The 26,055-nt window shown below is 42.6% G+C and overlaps 1 protein-coding gene across 5 annotated transcripts in view; it reads right to left on the bottom strand.

Annotated features, from left to right (window-relative positions):
• Positions 1–3,319: 3,319 nt before the first annotated feature.
• herc1 (HECT and RLD domain containing E3 ubiquitin protein ligase family member 1) overlaps positions 3,320–26,055 on the bottom strand; it is a 98,782-nt gene continuing 76,046 nt past the window's right edge. For all 5 annotated transcript variants that reach the window (XM_011487291.4, XM_078944198.1, XM_011487287.4 and 2 more), the window contains exons 55-79: positions 24,945–25,145; positions 24,743–24,873; positions 24,446–24,657; positions 24,104–24,224; positions 22,650–22,796; positions 22,475–22,576; positions 22,215–22,388; positions 20,313–20,612; positions 20,172–20,237; positions 19,978–20,103; positions 19,707–19,845; positions 17,767–17,948; positions 17,535–17,690; positions 17,234–17,356; positions 17,042–17,144; positions 16,477–16,646; positions 15,745–15,883; positions 13,370–13,539; positions 11,286–11,455; positions 10,997–11,162; positions 10,846–10,922; positions 10,513–10,765; positions 8,098–8,250; positions 5,654–5,959; positions 3,320–4,383 (exon numbers count right to left, since the gene is read on the bottom strand). In XM_011487291.4, the coding sequence (XP_011485593.1) occupies positions 4,198–4,383; positions 5,654–5,959; positions 8,098–8,250; positions 10,513–10,765; positions 10,846–10,922; positions 10,997–11,162; positions 11,286–11,455; positions 13,370–13,539; positions 15,745–15,883; positions 16,477–16,646; positions 17,042–17,144; positions 17,234–17,356; positions 17,535–17,690; positions 17,767–17,948; positions 19,707–19,845; positions 19,978–20,103; positions 20,172–20,237; positions 20,313–20,612; positions 22,215–22,388; positions 22,475–22,576; positions 22,650–22,796; positions 24,104–24,224; positions 24,446–24,657; positions 24,743–24,873; positions 24,945–25,145 (4,073 nt within the window). In that variant the 3' untranslated portion in view covers positions 3,320–4,197. The remainder of the gene's footprint in view (positions 4,384–5,653; positions 5,960–8,097; positions 8,251–10,512; positions 10,766–10,845; positions 10,923–10,996; positions 11,163–11,285; positions 11,456–13,369; positions 13,540–15,744; positions 15,884–16,476; positions 16,647–17,041; positions 17,145–17,233; positions 17,357–17,534; positions 17,691–17,766; positions 17,949–19,706; positions 19,846–19,977; positions 20,104–20,171; positions 20,238–20,312; positions 20,613–22,214; positions 22,389–22,474; positions 22,577–22,649; positions 22,797–24,103; positions 24,225–24,445; positions 24,658–24,742; positions 24,874–24,944; positions 25,146–26,055) is intronic.

The raw sequence follows: 26,055 nt of genomic DNA on the forward strand, positions 1-26,055 counted from the left end.
TGACTGATCCAGGAAACGTGTTTTTGTCTCTTCATCAGCTTGTGTGCCATTTCGCTTTAGTGCATCTTGGTGTGGCTTTTATCCACTGAAACGGTTATTTAAACACACCGTCATCCCTGCATTCGCGTCAATACTTCCATTTGTTTCATTGGTCCCGTTCTCTCATAAACCTGAGAGTTTGGGACTTAAGGAAAAAAAGAAATCAATTTTCTAATCAAATACTGAGAATCTGCATTTTTGAGGAAAAATATAAAAACCAAACTCAACCATATCACGAGATACTGAACTCCAGATATTAGGTATTGTTTGGGTTTGTTCTTCTAACTACTTTTAATATTGATGAAGGTTCAGGCTTCACCTGGATGTTCAGTTATGGTATCTAGACTTGAAGTATTTTTTCTTGAAAGTTTTGAAGTTCCCCTCATCCAAGTGGTGATGAAGCTCAGGTCCAAAAGACACCAAATGTAGTCCAGATTAGACAGCCTGTACTGACCAGAGTACCACCCCCCTCCAGCCTTCCTCTGACAGCTATAGAAGCCTGTGTGGTGGAGATGCTGCTGAATAGTGATGCTTCCTACGTGTCCAGTGACAGTCAAGATCACTTTTCTTTCAGGATTCAGGAGTGAGACCATTTTTTGATTATTGTCCGCGGAGTTCAGGACAATAGTGCATCTACCTTTGTCAGCCGGGAATACGGTGATGGTTTCATTTCTTTTTTCTTTTCCTGATTGGTTAGTTAAGATTGAGGCGGTTTGGCATTGGAAAGGGCTGCAGAGACTTTCAAACGAAGCTATTCTGCTTAAGCCACAGGTAAATGGTGGTTCTTAAAAGCATAACCAAATCCCCATACAGGTATTTCTTTGGGTTTGAGGGCAAAGTTGAGACCTTTTGGTAAAACCTTTTGGTAAAAATAATGCAAACATTCCCCATCCAAGACATTCCCCATCTCAATTCTTCTTGTTCTTAAAGGCCCCCCTTACGAATTTCTTAAAACATGATACAACTTTGATTGATTTTAACTTGTTCTGTCCAACATCAACATCCATCGATGGTTTTTGGATCTTGAGGGAAATTTCATGGTTGTCCATTGATTGCTCCATTAACACGTCATATCAGAATATAGATAAAAACATGGTTAAAGGACATACAGTGGGGAAAAAAGTATTTAGTTAGCCACCAGCTGTGCAAGTTCTCCCATTCAAGAAGAAAACCCTCACATGAACCAGGAGAACAAGCTCCACACACACAGGTGTAACCGAGATAACTTTGATCTGACTTTATAATGGCACAAAGTCTGTTCAAGTGTTACATACCTGAGGGATCTCCAACAAACTGCTGCATTACACTCCCAGTCATAGCCCCCCCTTCCTTCTTCTTCTCTTAAACCCCCCTATATATTCCAAAGGCGACTGTTGCCCTGCTTCTGTACCATCTCCTGTTAGAGAGGAGCTGGAGTGGGCAGGATCATACAACAGTGTATTGTTTTCTGTTTGTCTGTTACCAGAAATAAAGGGTGGCTTCTCTCCAGGAGGTGACACTGTGTCACGCCAAATAATCAACCAGCACAACGCAAAAAGCGACCGGTTACACAGAACCCAGCCGGGATTCGAACCAACACCCACTTCATATTTATCTATAATCCTTTTTTGACCGTTATTAGATAGATAAATCTGAGCAGTGAACTGATGGAAGGATAGATTTAAGTGAACCTGCTCTTACTCTTTCCATCTTCTTCCTTTGGAGGCTTTGATTCAAGGAGCAGTTTGTTGCCACAGTGTTGGCTTTTTTTAGAGCTCTGACCATCACACCAGATTTACAGACATTTGAATTTATAGGATTTTGGGCAGAATTCATCGTTGTAGAAATATTTGAGCCCTTTTTGGAAAGTTTTATGAATGTCAGCTGATTTTTGCAGCTTTAGGGTCCCGACACATCTTCACAGGACGCTCATTAAAAAATCCGGTCCAGATGTGTTTAAAACCTATTGATGTGTTGTCCCTCTTTCCCACTCCCCTCCGGGGGGAGCGGGAGACATTCCAGATTGCAGTTAGCTCGTCTCTGCTCCTGTTCTTGGCCGTGGACCTCGTCTCTGGCTCGTCTCGCGCCCAGCCTTCCTCCAGTTCCATCTGGTTGAAGCCCATCTGCTACATTATTCAAACATGTAGTTGTAGAGTTAGATAAGGTCCCTCTTCTCTAAGAGTTGTGGTACATCGTCTGTCCGTCCTGGGAGAGGATCCCTCCTTCATGTGGACATCCCTGAGGTTTCGTCTTTCTTCCTTTTTTTTTTCTTTTAGAAGTTTTTCCTTACTGAGAAGGAGGGTCTAAGGGCAGAGATGCCCAATTTAGCTTAGTCTGTTTAGTTTAGTTTAACAATCAACTATTTTTTATTTTATAACTGATTCTATGTTTTTGTACATTTCTTGGTGTGAAGACTGTGTTTTCATTTTGTGCTATATAAATAAAACTCAATTGAATTTAATAGATAGAGGCAAGTCACATCTGAGTTTGTCTCAAAAGGATACAGAAAAAAAGAGATTTGTTAAAGCAAGAAATGTTTATAATCAAGGTTCTGATAATTGAACAGGATCCAAATTTCAATAGTCAGCTGATCTCAGATGGTTATTTTGGATTTTAAATGTCAGCAACAGATTTGTGTAAAACGTTTTGTATTCAGATTCAACTCCTGCCGTTTTCATTTGTTGTCAGAGTTCATGCTTGAATTTAAAAATCAGCCCAACGTTCAGACCCTGAAATTGAATGTTGAAATTCCTAAATACCACTGGAATCTAGAAGCAATTTCTCACCAACTTCAATGTTGAGAAGTCCCACCAACACCAACTCAATTGTACACTATATTAGTATTGGCTCACCCATCCAAATGATCGGAATCAGGAGTCCTAATCACCCGACTGCCCACAGGTGAATAAATTCAAGTGAGCCAGGCCTTCTGTGTGACCTCACCAATGCACCTGTGGGAGAACGGTCAAAAACTCCTAGAAACACTCCTCAACCTTGTCGACAGTCTTCCCTGCAGAGATGAAGATGCAAAAGGTGGACCGACGTCAAACTGAACTCTATGGGTTTAGAACGGGAGGGCACTTCCGTTCACATGAGAGTCAAGGCAGGTGAGTCAATCCTTTTGGTAATATAGCGTATTTGCACTCTGGCTCACAAATCTTTGTTAATGACAGCTGTTAGTGCGTATATTTGGGGTGTGTTTGTGTTTTTAAGCAGCTGTTGTGATTTTTTTACATGTCAATTTAAGCATTTCCATTTTCTTTTTTTACATTGCCGTAGGTGAAGCAAAAATCAGTCAAAATGGTCATTTAAGGTTTATTTTAGCTGCTTGGAATGAGGTCAAAGGTCACTGGTTTGGTGTATTTCAAGCATTTCAATCCTGTACATGCGGTTTTTTTGTTTCTGCGAGTCTTCAAGAGTCAATTTGGGTAGACCTGCAGGAGTAAACGTGTTTGATGGAAGAACCGGAACGCCTCAGATGTTCAAGTCTGGTGCACAGTGGGGGGTGGGGGGTCTGGCTATGCACTGCAAGTAAAGACTCTGCACACACAGTTAACCGCATGCAGTTAGGAAGGGTCTTTTTCTCGTTTTTATCCTCTTTACAGAGTCAAATAAAAGCTGCTCCAATTGGTGACAACTGCTGTTTTCAAACCAGGAGAGGTTCTGTGCACCTCTCCTGCACTGTTTGGGTCAGAACCACAACAGAATCCCTCCAGGTCTTAGTCCATGTCAGACATCATGTTCAGAACAGTGAGCAGTGTTTTTGTTTTCTGCAGCTGCGTCAGATTAAAAGTAAAAAAGCAGTTTTCTCTCAAACGACCACACCTCACTGATACAGCATTTAATGTTGTTGCTTTGGAAACTCACCAGCCGCAATGAAAAGAATAAATATTGATAAAATGCTAACAAATCCTAACAAAGCATTACACAACGTACAGCGTTCTGTCACGCCGTATGACCATCTGCTGTACACATCAGCAAACAAATAAGCAGACCTCCATGCAGAAACCCAAAAATGGGATGTGGAGTAAGGAAGTAAAAATAAACTAAACACTCCTCATGTGGATTTTCACGGCGGTAAAAACTGCAAAACCACAGAGAAATGAAGACTTGTGCGAGACATAAAATGCACATAAAGTGTCCCGTCTGTTCCAGGGAGCGCTGCACGAAAGCGCCTCATCAGTAGTCCATGTCGGATCCATCGGCGTTGTCTACGTTGCGCGACAGCATGTAGTTGTCCATGTCAATGGAGCGACAGTTGTTGATGGCGTAGCGCAGCCGCTCAGCCATGACAGCCTGGCTGGAGTAAGGAGGGAGGCGCAGCTGGAAGAAGCAGGTCTGCGATGTGGGCAGGCTGTCGAACGGCTGAAACACACAGACGGCAGACGCATGAGGCTGCACGTCTGCGCAGACGCATGCAGAAGCTTCCCTCATTCATGCTCACAGACTACACCAAACAATCCTTAACAGGCTAAAAGTTTCTTCATTTCTGTGGAGAAGCTGGGAAATAAACAAGCTTTTCAAAATAAAAGTACCTGCAATGAACATAAGGCAAAAATGTACTGTAATTTCCGGATTATAAGCTGCTACTTTTGCCACACGCTTTCAACCCTGCGGTTTATTCAATGATGTGGCTAATTTGTGCATTTTCTTTCTTGTTTTTTTTCAATGCATTTTTTTCTAACCGCCACTAGGGGGAAAGAGTGAAAGGAAAGAGTGAGACAGGGGGAATACGGTATATGTGTGAGGAAGACGCAAGTTTAATGTAAAATCCTGCTTTGTGAATGAATAGCACGAGCAGACCCTCATCATGGAAAATGCGAGAAGAAATGCAAATGACGCAGCTTTCAAGTTAAAAGCAGTTGTTAAAAAATCCACCATCACCAACGGGTTTGGTGACAGCGCACTCTCAGGAGTGAATTTACCTCAGAGTGACACTGACAGCTACAACGAAGGAGAGAAAGAGAGAGTGTGGTGAAGCATATCTGACGCTATTCCAATCCGACACTGAGGAGGAAGACTTCCATGGTTTCAGAGCACAGGGGGCTTAGAAGTCACTGCTGCTCTCAGTGGCTTTTACCCGTATGTTTTTTTTTTTTTTTTAACCAGCCCTGTTAGTGCTGTTAATACCATATTGCTGCCGTGTTACTACGGCGTCACTGTTTGGAATGGACCTGTGACGGTGTGGGATTTCTGATCACTGCGGTGATGAAGCAGCAGGAGTTGTGGTGTCGCGGCTTATAATCAGGTGCGCTCAATAGTCCGGAAATTACGGTAATAAAGAAAGTTTTAAATTTTTCTTATTCATAAATCAAGCTGTTTGCTTCACAGGGATTTCTATCTTTATTCTTTGACACCACATATTTCATATTCTTACATTTGGATTTTTCCATTTCTCATGAGCAAGTTAGCTGTTTAGCTAGCTGATGAAAAATGGATTTACACTCCGTTTTGATAGACTTCCTCCTTTTGGTTAAAGATGAGACTCTATTGCTTTGACGATCCTCCAGAATTTAAGACATTTTCATGTTTCTCAGCTCTTTGGTGTTGCGGTTGTTTAGGGAGGATTTGTTTGATCACGCCTGTGCTCACCCAGCCTGCCTCTGACATTTACCCAGCACATGCAGTCACTCACCCTGTCCACCTTCATGATCTGGAACCTCTGGGAAATGTCAGCCGTGTTGGCTGGAAGTCTGGATCGGCCGGAGACGAAGCGCATGAAAAGCACCCGCTCCTCGTTGGAGAACTCCTCCAGCGTCTGCCAGAACCAGTGCACAAGGGTGTGCTGCTCGTCCACCTCCCTGTAGCGGACCACCTTCTTCAGCACGTCGCAGCAGATCTCCGGCATCCCGCACACCATCTGCTCCAGCTGCCGGGCCGTGAGCAGGGACAGCAGCGGCACCGGCACGATCCACGACATGCCCTCCCGCACCGCCGCCACCTGGCACAACAACAAAATCAATCAATCAATTTATTATTTGTATAGCACTTATAAAAGCCAAGGCAACCAAAGTGCTTAACATAAAATCCAATAAAATCACAAACAATATGATGCAATAAAGAAACAATCACAATAAAACAATAAAATCAATTGAACAATAAAAGCAATAAAACAATAAAAACAATAAAAGAATTAAATTAATAAAATGAACAAGTCCCACTAGATATGCTCACTGGAGTTAAAAGCCTGAGTAAAAAGATGTGTTTTCAAAAGAGTCTTAAAATTACTGACAGTTCTGGCAGACCTCACAGAATAGGGGAGAGCATTCCAGAGTTTAGGACCTGCAACTGAAAAGGCTCTGTCTCCCCGAGTCACAAGCCGAGTCCTGGGAACCACTAAAAGTATTTGATCTTCAGACCTTAGGACTCGACATGGACGATAAACATGCAAAAGCTCAGAAAGATACAGAGGTGCCAGACCATTCAGACATTTAAAAACCAAAAGTAGAATCTTAAAAGAAATTCTAAAAGACACAGGCAGCCAGTGAAGTGAGCGTAATACCGGGGTTATATGCTCACACCGTCTGGTCCCCGTTAACAGGCGGGCCGCTGAATTTTGAACCAGCTGGAGACGGCGGAGCAGAGACTGATCCATACCACTGTACAGAGAGTTACAGTAGTCTAGTCTAGAGAAGATCAAGGCATGAATCACTTGTTGCAAAGCGTGAGGAGGTAGATATGCCTTGACTTTGCTGATTAGCCTTAAGTGATAAAAACTAGACTGGACTACAAGACTGACCTGTTTGTCAAATTTAAAATGCCTGTCAAGGTTTACCCCAAGATTTCTAATGAACGGAGCATCTGAAGGGTCCAGGGGGCCAACAGCACTACAGCAGCCTGTCAGCAGGTCAGACTTTCCAAAAACAAACAAAAGTCACGTCAGCTCCAACAGCAAGAGTGGGGAAACCCAACCTGACCGACCTCTGCTGCAGACCCCCTGAGCAACGCTGTCGGCAGACATTACAGCACAGAGACGGGCCTATGAACCTTCAGAACCCGTCCTGAACTGTGAAGGCCGTCTCACAGGCTTAAGCCTGAGACAAGGCGCTCCAATGAGTCAACAATGATCCTGTGGAATGAGAACGTACAACAGAGACAACAAACGTGTCTGTCTGTTTGCAGCTGATCTGGTTGACTGCATGTTGATGACTCTCATTTGTCTTAGTGAACTTCGTAGTGATCACGTCTCAGGGTTACATTTGCTGATGAGAATTGGAAAAAAATACCACTCGGAGATAAAAGCTTTCACAAAAGTAACTAACGGTTGTTAAATAAATACTAGCTAAAGAGAAAGATGCCTCTAAATTTTTCTAAATGTTGCGTTTCCGGGATAAAAGCAAAAAAAAAGTCTTCTCCAAAAAAGACAAATTGAGACGTGGACAAACCTCACACAGGACACTTGTTTTCACCCTGTGGAACAACCGTGTCCAAAAAAAACACACAAGCTTGAAATGACTGCTAGCCTTTGGAAATACACATTTTAAAATGTAGAATTCAAAATATACATTGAACTTTTTAAAAAATTGTATCTAATTTTTGTTGAAATGTTCTTAATATACAAGTTAAACAAAAAAGATTTTTGTTGTAATGGAACAGGGAGTTCTACCTGATGACAAACGTTTCTTTAAATGTTTTTCAAGAGTTTGAGTATCTGAAAATAATCTAGATCAATTCTATACATTGCACCTACATGATTCTCATATATATGACAGTTATTTTTGAAGGGAGTCGACTGTTTTATAAAAAAAGCAGTCAAGTTAATAAAATATTACATTTTGAAAATATGACATGTAAAATAAATGTAATTAATCTGTTCACAGAGAACAGATTAATTACATTTATATTACAAGTCATATTTTCAAAGCTTTATGCAAGCTTAAATAAAAATATTTACTCTTTAAAATAAAAATATTTACTCTTTATTTTGTCCTGAAACTCTACTGTAGTTTATTTAACTCTAACAGTCAACATGACTAAAATGTGACTGAAGCTACATTACTGGTGATGTCAAAATGAAGTGCAGTGCCTAAATGACAAAGAAGTATTTTTGGTTGAAGTCTTCTGAGCCGCTAAGCGTACCTGTCGGTCGATCTCATGCAGCCGATACCCAATGGCTCTTTCCACGTATTCCTTCCTGTTGGAGAAGGTCAGAGGGATGCTGTTTCCTCCTGGAATTATTGGTACCATCTTTCCGTCCGCACTCTGCCCGATAAACGAATCCAGAGGAATCATCTGCAGCACAAACCAGAACATCCCTTCAAAGTTTGGAGAGACCCGAGTCCAGCTCTAACTGATGGATGTGGACGTGGCTTATTTCAAGCAACCAAAACAAAAACAAAATGAAAGAAGACGAATAACAGAAAAATATACATCTTAACACAGATATACCACATTTAGGATAATTAGACGTGACACGGACTGGAAAATACATCCACAAACACTTGTAAATAATTCAGTTGTTACTGTCAGTCATAAATAAACACATTAACTCAGAATAAGACACAAAATATGAGACATGACACTATCAAATATTAAGTTTGTCAAGAAGAGTTTCATTATTTGTTTTAAAAAGAGGAAGCAAATATATAATCCCACCCCTGCTTTTTATTTTTTCATTTTCTTTACCTTAAATGATCAATATCAAGTTCTTAACTTCTAATCAGTTATTTATACTTTACTAACAGATTTAGGTCATTATAAAAATCCATAAGTGGATAACTGGTTGAAGCCCATCTGCTACATTATTCAAACATGTAGTTGTAGAGTTAGATAAGTTAATTCTTCTCTAAGAGTTGTGGTACATCGTCTGTCCGTCCAGGGAGAGGATCCCTCCTTCATGTGGACATCCCTGAGGTTTAATCTTTCTTCCTTTTTTCTTTTACAAGTTTTTCCTTACTGAGAAGGAGGGTCTAAGGGCAGAGATGCCCAGTTTAGCTTAGTCTGTTTAGTTTAGTTTAACAATCAACTATTTTTTATTTTACAACTGATTCTATGTTTTTGTACATTTATTGGTGTGAAGCCCCTATGAGACGACTGTGTTGTCATTTTGTGCTATATAAATAAAACTCAATTGAATTTAATAGAGACAGACAAGTCACATCTGAGTTTGTCTTAAAAGGATACAGAAAAAAAAGAGTTAAAGCAAGAAATGTTTATAATGAAGTTTGTCTAAACATTTCAGGTTCTGATAATTCAACAGAATCCAAATTTCAATAAAGTCAGTTGATGCTTATTTTGGATTTTAAATGTCAGCAACAGATTTGTGTAAAACGTTTTGTATTCAGATTTAACTCATATAAGTCACATGACAAAGATGAAGTACATAGGAATTAAGTAAACTGACATCCCATTATTTCAGAAATTATAATCTCTCCAGATCAAGTATCAAAATAAATTCATATTCCTTGTCATTGGAAATATAAAACATTACATAAGTGATGCTGATCAGGAATCATTCATTTAAATCACATATCGGGAATCAAAGTGGAGTGACTTTTGAGACCACTCCTTTAATCATCTTTAATAATTGATTACATTTCTTTCTTTCTTTCTTTCTTTTGTTTTTATTTTATTTCTTTCCTTAAAAAAACTGTATATTATATTATTATATATTAATTATATATTATTAACTGTATATTATTATTTGTTCAAAGTCAGAGCTCATGTCACAACTGAACTGAGTTACAGACACGGGTCTGATGTATTCTGTCAATTGTACATGGTTGGTCTGATTGACAGCCGTTCTTCTGGTTTGACTAGAGTTTATAAAGTTCTCGGGGCTGTGATGTCAGCAGACAGTGTAGTTCAGGGTCCTTGACCTTCTGGGCTGTTATGACTCCAGCTGAATAATTGAGGCCAAGTTGTCTACAGGTCAAAACGCTGTTGAAATCAAGGTCACTGTCGACTTTTAGAGAGAGTGCTAGAGCCCATGATTTTCTTGACATTTTATTATACTCTTCTATTTATTACTGTATTTGTTTTTGCTCAGAAATCTGTGCAAACACTTCTCAGAGTGGCTTCAGGAATATTTTACAGTTTCTCCCCCAGGTGTTTAGTTCAGTTTTCAGGAGCGTAATGCACTCAGTCAAGTCTTCTAAGCGCTTTCTGATGTCTTCTGTGTCACTTGTCGCTCTGTGTTTCTCCGGGGCCATGAGCAGCTCTCCTTTTTTGCAGTAATTTTGAGCTAAATTAAATTTTAAGATGGAGCTAACTGCAGAGTGCAACCTCCATTTATCTGTTGACATTGACCCGGAACCGGAAATTGACATCATCACAGATGTCTGCTCATTCCAGAACAATCAGGGCAGTTGGAGCCTGTCAGGACGGTTCTGAAGGAAACAAAACAATTCAAACTAACGCAGCTGGCTTCAGTACAGACCTTGCTGCTGTTTTGACACATTTCTCTAACCTCCATGGTCTTATTGCCATTCAGGTGGGGATGGATTGATAGGTGACCAAGTTCTAAAGGGAAAAGGAAGTGTGCGTTGGTCCTACCTCATGGAAATTGTCCTCCGTGATGCCACTGTCTTCAATGTGAAGAATGCTTTTCAGAGTCTGCACATACAAGAGGTCCACCTCCTCCAGATCCTCCAGCTGCAGCGGGATGCAGCACAGCTGTTTCCAGACCAGCGGAGCCAGGTGAAGGTCCAGGGGCTTCTTGGTACGGATGGCCACGCCCATCAATATGCCCAAAAACTTGAACTGAAGCATGTGGTCGTCCAGACAGGCGGACGGGTTGAAAAGAAACCTGTTCAAGCAAGACGCAATTCCATGAGATGCATTTATAGGGATTTCGCAGTACTGGCTTCAGGCTTCCACACCCTTCACCTGTCTCTGTTGTAGCCAACCTCTGCTGTGGCGTTGGGGGAGGGAATAAGCAGGTCAACCACCCCCGACTCCAACTCCTACAAACACAGGCATCATAACAGTTGCTGCAAGAATTACATCAACAAAGAGGTGCGTATAAGACTGAGAATACCTGGCACATCTCAGTAATGGTGTCATCAAACACCCCACCAGCATCGTCTGCCCCCTCCCCCACCAGCTTCACCTTCCAGGCTCTTGAAGGAAGCCGCAGGTCCGAGGCATTCAGCTTCACCACCTGCCGTGCGATCTGCACGAAGATGGGCTTACACTTCCGCCCGCTGCAAAGCACAGAGGTTAAGTGAAGCGGCTTAGTTCTGCCACCACCAGGACACACCCTGAACTAAACCAAACACACAAAGACTCACGCACATAAACACATCTGCGCAGACACACTCACTAACCGTGTGGAAATCCTCTTGACAGTGATTTGGGGGCCATAGTTCTTGCCCTGCACCATGGTCTTCCCAATGGAGCGTACCATGGGCAGAGTATAGACTCTGGGGGCCAGTAGGTGCCTCAACTGGCCCTGGACAATACCCCAAGTCCCTGCATTGTAGTGGGAGGTGCAGCTCTGTTGAGGCAAAGACATGGATTCTGTTACCATCTCACTCAAAGGAAATATTAACAGGCTGTGATGAAGGACCAGGTTACTGACTTCAGGTTTCTGCCCAGAAAGTAGTCTCAGCAGCATTTTCATTTGAAGTGTCTTAGGATGTATTCAGACTGAAAGGTCCATTGGTGTGGACTGAGTCCTGAACCTTGCATTCGGTCTGTATTCAGACTGCAGTCAACCGAACAATTGTGTTTCAAACCAAAGCTTGTCAACAAAACCACATGACTATAGATATCTTCAGTCATTGGTCAGAAATTATGAGGGCGGGGCAAAGCAACAGGAGAAGGAACAATGAAGTTCTGCGCTCTTTAATCCTTGTCGGAGCACTTTACTCGATTAAACGTTACATTTCGCTGACCAATTTTAAACGCCTGTATCAACGTCAGGTACAACACCTTTTACTTGCTGCTTCGGCACGGCGGAGTCATGCTGCAAGGCGGTTAATGAGGAGACGTCAGCTATGAAGGTACACCGATAAGAATTTGGGACATATAGATTGTCGGAAAAACAGTGAGAATCAATGTGGATCACGATAAAGATAGTTTTGATGAACCTGCATTGATCTGACCACCTTTCAATGAGTTGCTATTTCATCACTGTTCAGAGTTTTCCTACTCTGTTTACATCCCGTAGGCTGGGAACGAAGGCCGTTTGCTTTGAGAAGGGATTGTTTTCAGACTGAGGAATCTCAATACGAGCCGGAGCTCAGTCTGATTGGAGACAAACTGAGACCACCTCCAAAGATGAGTCAGAGAGCGATACCAGACCAGGGTCTGCTTGGATGTATTCAGACATAAAATTTGTTCTGGATTATCAGGGGAAAACAAACTTTGGTTCACTTTAAGCTAACCAAATATGTCCAGTCTGAATACAGCGAGTTCCTCATTCTTTTCCAACTCCTTATTTTTTCCTTATCTCTTCAGGAGCTCATAAAATTCGCAATAGAAGCACACTGGGTCTTCTGACACTACAAATTCATACAAACGTACTGGGGAAGGCACACACAAAACAGTTATCATGTGTGCCCCTTCAGATGTTCAGTCTTCTTCATTTTGGAACAATTTGATTTCCTTAACAAGATCTGTATTTTAAATGTAGAATCTGTTTTGTGGAAAAAAAAAATCTCTGCTACTTTTAGACAACATTCCCCTTCTTGTCTTTGGTGTGTGCCGAACCCATTTAAGAGAGGTCTTCACTAAACTGGATTTTAATTGTAGCCTTAAGTCTAGATCCCATGTGTCAAACTCAAGGCCCGGGGGCCAAATGTGGCCCACCATGTCACTTTATGTGGCCCGCGAGAGCATAAAATTCTTTAATTTCTTAAAATATTATTTCTTTAGTTGATTACATATTATTTATGTGTAGCTGCTGTTGTAATTATTCAGTGTTTGCAGGTCTTATGTGTGTATGCAGACAAATTGTTGTCATCAAACCATCAGTTGGATGCTAGGCTGTGTGCAGCCTTTTTTGTAAAATGTTACACTTTAATACCTGTTCTTTCTAGCTCAGTTTTATGTTATATTTCTTTATTCACTTGGACAGTTTGATCGTGGGTTTTAATAAGCGGACAAAATTTAAAAGGATTTATGCTAGAGTAACAAGCAAACATATGAAGATTTCTATGCAACTGTAATTGTACCTTTAAAGAGTTATAATACATAAATAATGAGTTATTTAACATTAGGGAGTAGTTAAATTTATTTTTCATTACATTTAGTTATATGTATAAGTTATATCTGGCCCTTTGAGGACAGCCACTATGCTGATGTGGCCCTCGGTGAAAATGAGTTTGACACCCCTGATCTAGAGGAAGAGGAAGTGGCTTCTGAAGTGTTGCTGAGTAAGTTTGTGGGTTTCTGGCCCGGTTCTTACCTGGTTGTTAGGACTGAGGTTGAGCAGACGCCAGGAGGAGTACATGAGGTCAGAGAAGTGGTAGAGGAGGCGCAGACGCCCTCGCAGCACCTCCATGCTTACTTCTTTGAGTGTGCTGTACTGAGGAGGCACGGCCTCGGGCAGACCCAGCTGAAGAGGGACTGACGAGCCTAAGGAAGAGGAGACAGAACAAACAGAAGAGTCAGATCTGTTAAAACATCTTAGCCACATGATCAATGATGGTTTCAGATGTTGTCTTGAAGTTGAGTCATGGCATCTGGACTTCAGGTCTTTTTTTGAAAGATTTCACCACTTATCCAGGTAGCTACATCAGTTTAAGTGGTTCTGGGTTCAAGCCCCACCTACACTCATTAGCCACTTCGGTACACCTTGCTAATACCGGGTTTGACCCCTTTTACCTTCAAAATTACCTTAATCCTTGGTGGCAAATATTCAACAAGGTACTGGAAACATTCTTCAGAGAGTTTGGTCCATATTGACATGATAGCCTCACACAGTTGCTGCAGATTTGTCAGCTGCACATCCATGACAGCAATCCCAAAGGTGGGTTCAGATCTGGTGACTGTGGAAGCCATTTGAGTCCAGTGAACTCAATGTCATGCTCAGGAAACCAGTCTGATATGATTCCAGCTTTATGACATGGCGCCTTATCTTGCGGGAAGTAGCCATCAGAAGATGGTCCACTGTGGTCATAGAGGGATGGACATGGTCAGCAACAATACTCAAGTAGGCTGTGGCTAACCATGGTCAATTGGTACCAAAAAATTGTGCCAAGAAAATATCCCCCACACCATGACACCACCACCAACACCAGCCTGAACCATTGATACAATGCAGGATGGATCCATGCTCTCATGTTGTTGTTGCCAAATTCTGACCCTATGATCTGAATGTTGAGGCAGAAATGGAGACTCATCAGGCCAGACAACGTTTTTCCAGTCTTCCATTGTCCAGTTTTGGTGAACCTGCGTGAATTACAGCCTCAGTTTCCTGTTCTTAGCTGAGGCTGCTGTAGTCTATCTGCCTCAAGGTTGGATATGTTGTGTCTTCAGAGATGCTCTTCTCCAGACCTTGGTCGTAACCAGTGGTTCATTGAGTTCCTGTTCCTGGAACCAGTCTTGTCATCTCCTCTGGCATCAACAAGGCTTCTGAACTCCTTAAGCCAACCCGTCTGGCACCAACAACCACGCCACAGTCAAAGTCACTCCAGTCACCTTTCCTTTTCCACTCTGATGCTCTGCAGCAGATCGTCTTCATCATGTCTACATGACTAAATGTACTGGCTTGCTGACATGTGATTGGCTGATTAGAAATGCGTGTTAACAAGCAGCTGGACAGGTGTGTATAATAAAGTGACCAGTGAGTGTACATGCTTCAGGTGGATCATACTACATACACGCAATTCATAGGATCCATAAGGGTAACAACACATAGAGAAACCAGAGTGAAAAGCCTCTCCTGGACCCATCACAGGATTGTAGGATACGGTTATGTTGGAGTTTTCATCTTTGGAGCTAATGAAAAGTCAGCATGGTAAACATGCTACTCAAACCTGTTTACCATGGACCCACCTGGAGGATTTTGGGGGAATTGAAACCAGCATCACTCAGGCTGATAAAGTCACTTGGAGAAGTGGTTAAACGTCCCTAAGAAAGGAGATTTTAAGCCCAGATGCCATGACTCAACTTCAAAACAATGTAACCTGGATGGATAAGAAACTTACATTATTTTTACTTACTGACATTAGTTAGTAAATGTTTGATCATTATTGCTCCGACCAATGAGATCACAGGTGGGTGATTCTATGAACTGGTGCACCTGCTTTTGTTCCAGACATCCTTATTCTACTAAAGGTTGACCATCTGGGTCAACAACAGGTGTGTACAAGGCAATGTTGTTTTCAGGCTTTTACCATTGTTTAAGCCTTTGACACCTGAGGTTAGCTCCAGTGTTGACATTCTTTTGACTTTCTTAACTCTTTAGGTGTTTAGATGATTAATGTAATTCCAGCAGATTCTGAGTTTGAAAACTTTTTTTATCCCAGCAGGAAATGGCATTTGTAACAGATCACCAGAGAAAAGCAGTAAAGCAGTCTTATGCTGATATGCAACACTTTGTGTTGTGCAGTTAATATAAAACAGCTGATTCTGTCACAGAAAAAAGTGGCTTTGTACCGTTGACTAACGTAAAGTTAGTCAATCGGTTGTGATCAATCTGGTTACAACCTGGATTTTGTGTGAACTGGGGAACCACAGATACTCCAGAACAGTGCAGGGTGGGTGGTCTATCCATTAATGCTGTATGAAGCTTTGTGGCTCTGCAGAGGAGCAGCTTGGGAATGAAGGGAGACTGACCTGGTGCTCGGGGGGGCACGCAGGGGGCTGTCCAGGCGGCGCTGTGGCAGCGTCCAGCAGATATCTGGTGGATATTCTTCCCTTGTAGGGCTGTTACTAAGGTAGGTTCTCTGACGTGATTGGTGTGACCTAGACCGAGCTGCACAGACAGAAGATGACATCAATCAGGTTCATACAAGAAACTGAGTCAGAGTTGGACTTTAGGTCAAAACTGTACAGAAAATGCTTCAGAAGCTAGAAAGAAGAAGTAGAATGTTTTTCCCTTTTTGAAAAAAGATTAAGATTGAGGCAACAGTGCTGTAGCGGTGGAGATCTCTGTTTATGTTTGTTCTTGTGTTCTGAGGGAAAGTTGTTTGTTGGTAATGAGAGGAGGAGACTGCAAATCTGGATAAAGGAGCTTAGGCAGCAGGGGGCTTAAAGGCCTTTAAACTCAATTTAACAGCCACAGGAGGTCAGGTCAGAGATATATTCTTTTTGACAGATTAAAACTGAGACAAGCAGCAGCAATCAAATGATGATCAAACAATTGCTGCTACTTATCAATTTTAAAGTTCTTTTATTGGTTTATAAATGTTTTAATGCTCTTTGTCTGTCATATCTATCTGATATGATTTTACAGGACCAGCGGATTCTGAGGTCCTCCGACACAGGCCTTTTGGTTATTCCACGTTTTCTGTGTCAAAATGACAGAAAATGGCACAGGCTACTGTCACGAAGGCTTTGTCTATGTACCTGTCCCTCGGAGTTGCTCCCCCAGGCATAAACGTCTCCTGTGGATGACAGAGCCAGTGTGTGCTCAGCTCCCACTGCCACATCCTGGATGTGGACCCCCGACAGCGCTGGCACCTGCTGAGGCCGGTTGTGGTTCCTGGCCCGACCCTCCGGCAGGCCAATCAGCCGGTCTTCATGGGAAAAAGCAAAATGCATGAATTAATGGTGGTGCAAAATATACGGCCCCTGAACGTGACCGGATCTCCTCCTTCAGGTTTTTCTGTTGAGCTGACATGAATATCCCTGCAGTAATAGGAACTTTCCGCAATTTTACAGCAGCAGACTTATTTCACCAAGACTTGAGACCAAATCTAAAGGCATCAGGCTCAGTTCATTGGACAACAGCTTACTGGCAAATATTCTGTTGTCATTTTAATAGTTTACCATCTGGAACGGATACGAGGACATCTTACCACTGTCACAGGTAGTAAGGTAAAGTCTCATTATTCTTTTTTGATCAAAATTAGAAAAATCAACATTTTCTTTTGCTCTTTTGGTGAGTTGAATTTTTCTTTTTGTCTGTCACCTTGGCCAAATGTGAACACTTTTCCGTCTTTGGTTAGCGCCACAGAGAACTGAGTTCCACAGGCCATCTTCAAAATGCCAATCCCACACAGGACGTCCACTTTCTGTGGGATTTTAAACACAACTGCATTACACACTAGGTTCGGCGGCGAGCCTCACCAACACATGCTTTCATTTCAGAGGAGAAAGTCACCTGAGGAGAGGACTTGGCTGTGGAATTGCCAAGTCCCAGTTTCCCATAGTCTCCGTCTCCAAAAGCCCAAACCATCATTCCATCAGCAGAAACAACTAAAGTGTGGTTTAGTCCACAGGCCACCTGAAGGGAGAGTTAAGAAAATATTTTAAAACTAATTTTAGTCTCTGCACAGCACTTTGGAAACTGTTTGTTTGGAAAATGGGCTCTATAAATAAAGTGGATTGGATTGGAAGGGATAGGGCAGACTGCCAACAGCACAAACAGCAACCGCGAGCCAAATGCTGCAACCTGCACGCACCTGTCCCACTTGGTATCCCTCCAGAGCGGTGACCTTCTCAGGAAGCTTTTTGTTGGACGTGTTTCCCAGTCCCAGCCGGCCATAATCCCCATTCCCAAATGTAAAGAGCTTCCCGTCAGCTGTGACAACTGCAGAGTGCTTAAAGCCACAGGACATCTGGAGACACCGAGCAGAGAATTTTAAATGCTATCAGGCAACAAAAAGTTTTATCCATTGGTGCTTGTGGACCCACCTGCACCACCTCCTCTCCCTGCAGAGCTTCAATCTGTCGCGGGCGACGCTGGCGGTCGCTGTTGCCGTGTCCAAGCTTGCCATAGTCCCCATCCCCCCAGCTGAACACCTCTCCGCTCTCAGTAAGCGCCATGGAGTGGCCGTCACTGCCACAGGACGTCACCAGCTGCGTCACAACAAATCCTGAGAAGAACAAAATAATGATAATAGATTAGATTTATCTGCGCTTTTTCTTGGTGCTCAAAGTGTTTACAATGTGTCCATTATTCATTCACTCCTCATTCATACTTGGTGATGGTAATTACTAATGTAGCCTCAGCTGCCCTGGAGCAGACTGACAGAGAAGTGGCTGCCATTTTGTGCCTACCATCACCGGGACATTCATGCACACAAACTGACAGACTGTATCCCCATTGAAAAACCACACAAAGACTTATTCACATCATGTGAAGGGTCCAATTCCGGGTCAACGCCACAGTGGAACGCCTATGATGCTCAGTAATTAACAAAAATCTTACAACTTCATTGATCACAAATTCATTGCAAAGTGTTCCAGACCACGACACCAAAGAAATGCCCAGTGATGAAAGAAAAAAAAACACATAAAAGAAAAAAAGTCACTAAGATTCAGCAGAAACAACTGATAGAGCTACTGGAAGAAGTAAGGTGGCTGAAAGACCTGAGCGAAAAGAAAGACAAGATGGAAGAACTCGATAAACCAGTGGAGGACTTGGAGCCACACTCCAGAATCTATGACCATACATTTCCCTTCAAATGCGCCTGCAGCCAATGCTAAAGAACCCAGCTAGATGTAGTGGAGCTCTGCAGAGCAGCAGGTGAAGGTTTTCCCAAGTCTAAAGGGATTTCTATGGATCTAAACAGTATTCAGTCCCTCCAACCACTCTACAGGAGAAGGCTTTCTAACAAACCAGAGGTCATAATAATGTTTGGAAATCGAAAATAACGTGATGTCCTTTAATGTAATCAATATGGACTTGTTTGATATTAAAGAACTATTAGCGGTTAATTCAGATTAAGTAATAATCTGAACTAATTCAAAACAGAAGACAAGAACTGATTCATGGTGACCATGTAAGAAGAAAAAAGAAGGTGAAGTCAAACACAATAGGCATGGGGCTATAAAAAAACGCCTCTATCCACTCTCTTTAAAGCAATTAACTCAAACCTTATTTTACAGACATTTCCAATCACTTCATACCTACCGTTATTTCAATGTCAATGAATGGGCTATTTCCAAACTAATGTCATATATCTTGAGCTCTCAAGCAAATACTCTTACACGCAGGTTTGGTTTATGCTCTGATCATGGTAAAATTATTTTATTCAAATCTTACTGCACTGCTTTTTTACACACCACACCTCTGGATTGACTACAGGGCGTCTAGCATGCAAAAGTTCTAAGTAGCTTATAATGATGTAAAAGTGACAAAAAACAGACTGTTACCGTCAAAACAAGCGTTACTCTGACTAACACGTAAAGAATAATTTAAACTGGGTGCCTACAAGTTACTTTCAGTTAAATGTAAGACTTTTTAACACTTCACTTCCTTTGAACCGAATCAATGTCACAGTGAGAGAAAGAGCAGTCTCAGGAGGTTGTTTCCTCAGTTATTCCACTTTGGTAAGTGCAGCAGTGAACTGAAGTGAGTGAATAATGTAAGTAATACAAAAACAGAGAGGTCCAGGCACCCATTATCTAATGATAAATAGAAGATTAGCAGGACTAGTCTGTTTTCTATTTTGTGTCTAAGTCTGCCATGGTCAAGCACCATGGTCCTCCTGTGAGCAGGATTTCAGGCAGTCTGGTCCACTTTAGTCTTTGGTTTGCATCTGAGACCATCTTATGTGATAGAAGGCATAAAAATGATAAGCATGCGCCGCTTATTCAAAGACTAACGTAGTTTGAAAGCCAAAACTCACCTTGTAAAGCTGAGATGATGGTGAGGATGTGAAGGTCATCAGAGTTTCCCTGTCCCAAGCGGCCATAGCTACCCTCACCACAGGCCAGCACAGACCCATTGGGCTGGATCACAAAGGTGCAGTTCTGACCACACACCACCTGCAGGAGACGGGTTTACAGGTAGAGGAGGATTTGAGAACAGCAAACAGACTTTCTTAAATCTCAAACTGGTTCTTGTGTAGACGCATCTTTGTTATTGCAAGACAAACACAAATGTGTTTTTTGGCACACCTGTTGGGCCTGGGAAAATGAAGGGGCAGTCGTGGGCACCAGGATGTTCCTGCCAACCTCTGCCAACTGGCCGTGGCGTCCTGCTCCCCACAAGAACACGTCACACTTCCCCCCCAGGTGCCAGTCCTGCAAACAGGAGGCAGGTTACGGCCTAACGTCCCACCCACAGCTTTGTCAAGTGACATGTACATTACCTCAGGTCTGGAGGTGGCCCAGGACATGATCTGTTCATCTATGCCAGGCGCCCACTTGCTGTTGTCCTGGAAGGACAGCCTATTATTACTGGCTGGACTCATCACAGCAGTAGGTCTTATAGCTTTGTCAAGCGCTCTTACCATCAGTAGAGACCGTTCATCTTTGGAGACTGGCTCGAGGTCGGGAACAGAGAAGGATTCAGGAAAAGTGGCACCTCGCGCCAGAGCCTCAGCCACTTTTACAGTGGTGGAGAAGCAGTCAAGCCATGCCCACTCGCTGGTGCTCCACACGCCGCTGCCAGACTCCGGCGGACATTCTAGGAGGTGAGGAGGCACAGGGGGGCGACACAGCAGCTGGTCCAGTTGGAGGCCCACAGCCAGAGAGGCAAGACATTGCATGTAGGGACTATGAACGAGCTGTTCGCCGCTGACGACATGAGGCTAGAAAGTAATTCAGGACAGACATGAGCGGGATAGAACTCTCCTACCACCCACAACTTTTACAGCTTCATGTAAAACTCACTGTTACACTTTGAATCCTGCCTTATGTCCTCAATTCTCAGTGGTCTGTGCTGACCTATACTTTAGTAGCCTCTGTTCTCTAAAAGTCATCATGAAATCACCTCTAAACAAACTCTGTGAACACAGAATATATATTCACTATAAATGAGTTTTCTTCTGAGCAGAGACTCTATGCAGGACAAGACAGTTGACCAGTTCTCAGAACAGCAAGACCACTAGATGGTGACCCACTTTATAGTGAGGGAGCACTGTATTACTATTTGGATTTCAAAAGTTTTTCTTATAAACCTAAAACACTTCTTGAATGTGTGGATGTAAATGTGTGTGTTACAGTAAAAGTCCCTTCAGCCTGACTTAGTAAAGAGAAGAACAATGTCTGATTTAAAAAACATCATCCAGATAAGTTGGCAAGAACAAAAACCATGAAGCAAGTTAGAAAACACAAAGACAGCCTGCATGGATCTTTAAAGGCCCAGCAGAACCAGTAAACCCAGGAGGTCAAACCTGCAGAACCAGTAAACCCAGGAGGTCAAACCTGCAGAACCAGTAAACCCAGGAGGTCAAACCTCTTAGGTCGCCCCTTGAAGCATGCGCTACTCACAACAAGTTAGCGATGTTGTGAACAACTCGGTGGAACTCAGTTCATGGGGTTCGCTTCACTTCAAAGATTTTCATGTCAGTTGCGTAATTGCATTAGGATGATAAACACACCTCATTTAGTGTTTTTCACAAGATAGTCTCACTGTGTTCAGTGTGTCTGACTTATTGAGGCCAAAAACCCAAAATTCTAAAAGAAAAACTTTTTCAATGTGGCATCAATGTCAACATTCTGTGGATATAAAAAGCCGATTTAACCAGTAAGTCATTCTAAGTTTATCATTCAAACAGCCATGAACACACAACATAAGCTAACCAACTGGCCGTAGCGCCTTCAGGTTGGTAGTTGATGTTCAGATGATGCAGGTGAACTTGGTGAGTCTCAAAGTTTCACCAGCAGACTTGCGTCAAGACACAGAACTGCTAGAAGTGTTTGACAGTAGAGCGCTGCCAGTGACAGACAACAACCATGACCAGAACCTAAGGATCTCTCTCTTACCTGGACGTAGGTAGGTTTTCTGTGAGGGTGCTGTTCTGTCTTTTCTAGCGCTTTTAACACAATTCAACATCATCTGGTCCAAGTGAAGCTGAACTCATCTCATCAGCTGGATTACAGACTACGTAACTGACAGACCTCAGTTTAGGTTGGAGACGTGTGTCGTCAGTGGTCACCAGCAGCACTGATACTATCTTTATTATAATAATCATTATTGTTGTCTTCCTTTTGTGGGTAATAAATGTGAAAATAATGAAAAATGTGTTTCTTCTCATTCATTATTAGTAACATCAAAGGGAACTTTTACGTATTTCATTATAATTCAGACCAAACCGGAAAAGCTCTCCTGTAAATTGCAATGTCCTTAACTTATTGTGAGTAGTGTCATTTCCCAGGCTGCTCAGAGAGGAACTAAGTATTCCAAGTACCTTTTCATAGGCATACTGCTCCTGAAGCATCATGGGAAGTCGCTCCAGGAAGGCTTTCATGCATGGCGCCATGTTGAGGCCGACCACACCCTGCTTCTTCAGGGCTGTGCGGCAGGTGGCCAGCACATGGTTGGATGCCAAGAACTCTTTGGAGCAGTTCACAACCAGCACGTCCTGCATGTCAGGTATCAGAACCAGGTATAATGGTGCAGGTCAAAGGAAGATAAAAGCCTCAGTGAGGCAGAAAACAGACACCTTACCTTGGACCTGTTGGAGCACACTGCCACGCCAACATCTGGAATCCAAACAATGTTCTGGATTGCTCCAGACCCGGCGACGACAGTCTGGAGTACTGATCCATCCTTTGTGATGAAAACAGAGCTTTGGAGGCACTGTGACACTGTGTCAGTGTATGGGAATGTGTTTGTGCGTTACCCGCAGGGACCAGATGTTCATGAGGCCTCCCACCCCTCCAGATGCCAAGGCCAGTCCATCTGGACTGAAGGCCAGAGTTTTTACTGGAGTAATGTGGCCTTTCAGCAGGAAAACACAGGCAGCTCCCACCTCTGACCACCGGGAAGACTACAACACAGCCATAAAAAAATTTTTGAATTTTTTTTTCTCAGCTAAATCCGACTCTGGTTGCATTTCCCCCATAAAACAGAGTAGCTTTTACCAAATGTTATTCACAACTTGAGGCAAAGTGGGGTCAATGTCATGCTCAATGGTGCAATGGCTGAGATTTGGCCTGGGATTTGAACCCCGATCCACCAGACAGCTGCTACAACCAAAGGGCTACAAAAGCATCAAAGGAAAGGAGAGCAAACTGCAAAAGTTGGTTCATTTGAAAATCACTTTATTTACTTACTTATTTAATTTTTATCTTTGCATTTATGAGACTAAATTTGGTTTAACAGCCAAAACACTCCAACAATTTTAATCAGAATTTGACTATTCAATTTGATCAAATTACCAATCATTGTTGATATTTTAAAAGAAAACCAATATTGTTTGAAAAGGTACAACAACAAAGGTACTATGGGCGGCCGTGGTGCAGCAGTAGGGCGGTCGATTCCCGTCGCCATATCTTGGCGAGTGTGAACGGAACTGTGACTGTAAAGCGCTTAGGGCCTTCGCGGAGGGTAGAAAGGGCCATTATTATATGCCATTTTAGAAAACGCTATTCAGGAAACCCCATTCATAAATTTGTTGAATCGCTTTTGATTTTCCACGTGATGCTTGATTCAATATCGATTTATCTGAACACAGGACTATTTGTAATCTCCAGCCTTTAGTAGGGATGGGTACCGAGCCCCGGGGCAACATTCTTCAAGACCGCAGTATCCCTAAGATCGGTTCTGCTATTGGTACCGGAAAAGTCGCTTTTTTTTTGTGTGCCACAAGATTTAACTAGAGCTGTGACGGTGTGGGATTTTTGATCACCGCAGTGATGAAGCAGCGGGAGACGCTTTTTTCGTGTATTTTACTTTTCAAGTTGGCAAAAGGTATAAAGTAAAATGTTTTGTTAAAAAAACAATGTTGTTGAATAATGAGGAAATAAAACACTTTATGTTCTTAATTTGCTATATATTTATTTTTCGTCCACAAAGAGTATTGATAAGAGTATCGTTAATATACCGGATTGATAAGCAGTATCAAGAAGAGTAGTAGTACCGTTAAAACCTTAACAATACCCATACCTAGCCTTTAGCCTCTTTACCCTTTGGGGGCAGCAGACAGGAACAACATTATCATGTCTTTTCACATAGAACACCAGAAGTGAATGACTCATTCGAAAGCAATTGATTACAATAATCACATTTGAAATACACAGAGTAAAAATGTCAGTAGAAAAGATTCAATTGAGTTGAGATAAGGGCTTGAATTACCATAAACTTTGATTTGCTCTCAGTGTCCCACCATCCGTCAGAGGTTGAGGAACAGGATTCTGGGAATTTGGAGACTTCTTGAGGAACAGTCCAGACAGAGACTAGGCCGTTCTGACAGCATCTGAGGAAAACAAACAGTTCAGAAACTTTGATGTGAAAGAGGACACTGAGGATACGTAGCTGCCGGTTTTTCACAACTACAAAGACAAAACTGTGTGATTTCAATCAGGAAATTTGACAGTGTGTGTGAGTTTGTGAATATCAACAAGTCATCTTCTCTATTATCTAAAATTTCACTGTCACTCTGTGTCATTGAATACAAAAAACTCTAGATTGACTTGCATTGCCAGCATGTTGAGCATCTTTGGGCTACGCCCCTGCAGACTGCACCAGGTAGCCCCGTTGACCAGAGAAGGCTGGCGAAGATTCTGCAGACAGATCCAGCCCGATGTGGGACCCGAGCCATGACTGGCCCACAGCTTCACCGTCTCCTCTTTGGCACAAGTCAGCAAGATCTGACCCGTTGGACTCCACTTCATGCTAGTGATGGACTCCTGTAAAAAAAAAAAGAAAAGAGTCTGTTAAAATGGCCGCTGGAGATCAAAACGAGCCATCATTTTTCAGGCGGCAGTAAATCACCCTGTGTGCATCGATGACAACAATGGCTCCTTTGTCTAATGGTTCTTTGGACCCAATCAGCAGCTTTCCATCTGCGTAGCCCACGGCAAATGGTTTGTCCTCACTGTGCCAGGCGATGTGCATCACTGCCACTAAGAGCAGACGAGTTGGGTTACATAGCTGCACAGAGGCTGAAATGAGAAGGTTCTGAAGCAGCTCTTACCATCCTTCCTGCAGCAATGTTCCAGCTCTGTGCGGTGCATACTGGACGAGTCCAACACCTCTATGAGACCCACGGACCCATCCATCCGGCCCACCAGCAGTATGTCTTTGGGCTCCCCACACCACAGAGACTCTGCCTCCTTTTCAGGCCACGCCAGTGCAGACACCCAGTGAGGCTGCACGTCTAGGAGGCCTTTCCCACCTTTAGGACAGAGACCGTTCAGTCACTTCATCACACTTAAAACCTAAAGGTCTACTCTGCTTGAAAAAGGAGGAGAAAAGCAAAGTAAACCTTTATAGTCTAGGAGATTTTTAGGGGTTCTGAGAACCTTAAAACCATAGTTAAGTTAATGACTATAAGACAGGATCTGATCTTGATCCTGGAGATTTTTTTTACCTGCTATGCAAAACTTTAATGTAAAACACACCAAAAACATGAGAAAGAGCTCAGATACATCATAATTTGTTTGGAAATCATGGCTGTTCACACCGTACAGGTGAAGCAATGCCTAGGTCAGAGACCTAAAATGTGTTCACTGCATTTGATCTATCCCCTAGAGCAGGGGTCGGGAACCTTTTTGGCCAAGAGAGCCATAAACGCCACATATTTTGAAATGTAATTTCGAAAGAGCCATACAATAATGTAGTGTCCCTTTCCCACACTAAGGCACGGAGACTTAACCTCTTTTAAGGTTCTTTATTCTGGTTACTGCAGACCGCGACAAACGCCGTACAAATACTTCAGCAACTCCTGAATCTCTCCCGCTGAGACGAGAGCGCTTCTCCCAACTTTATATTCCCCCCCTCCTGCTCCAGCCCTCCCATTTCCTTATTTGGCCCATGGCTGAACACCATTGGTCCAAACTACCTAATAACAGGCTGAGCGACAGAACTGAGAGCCAATCAGATGCGTTCAATGAACTTCAGAACTTTCAACGCGGCCCAACAGCCGCTCAGTCCGCGACAATATGTTTAAAACTAAAAATACAAATGAATGTGTGCATTTTATTTAATTTCAACATTTTTAAAGGACAATAAGTCTGTGGATTCTTTTTAATAACATTGTTATGCTGTTGCTCATAAATGATGAGTATTTCTCGTGGTAGTTCTGC

The sequence above is a fragment of the Oryzias latipes genome, chromosome 3 (genome assembly GCF_053564925.1).
Source record: "Oryzias latipes strain Hd-rR chromosome 3, Olatipes_Hd-rR_3.1".
NCBI classification, from domain to species: Eukaryota; Metazoa; Chordata; class Actinopteri; order Beloniformes; family Adrianichthyidae; genus Oryzias; species Oryzias latipes.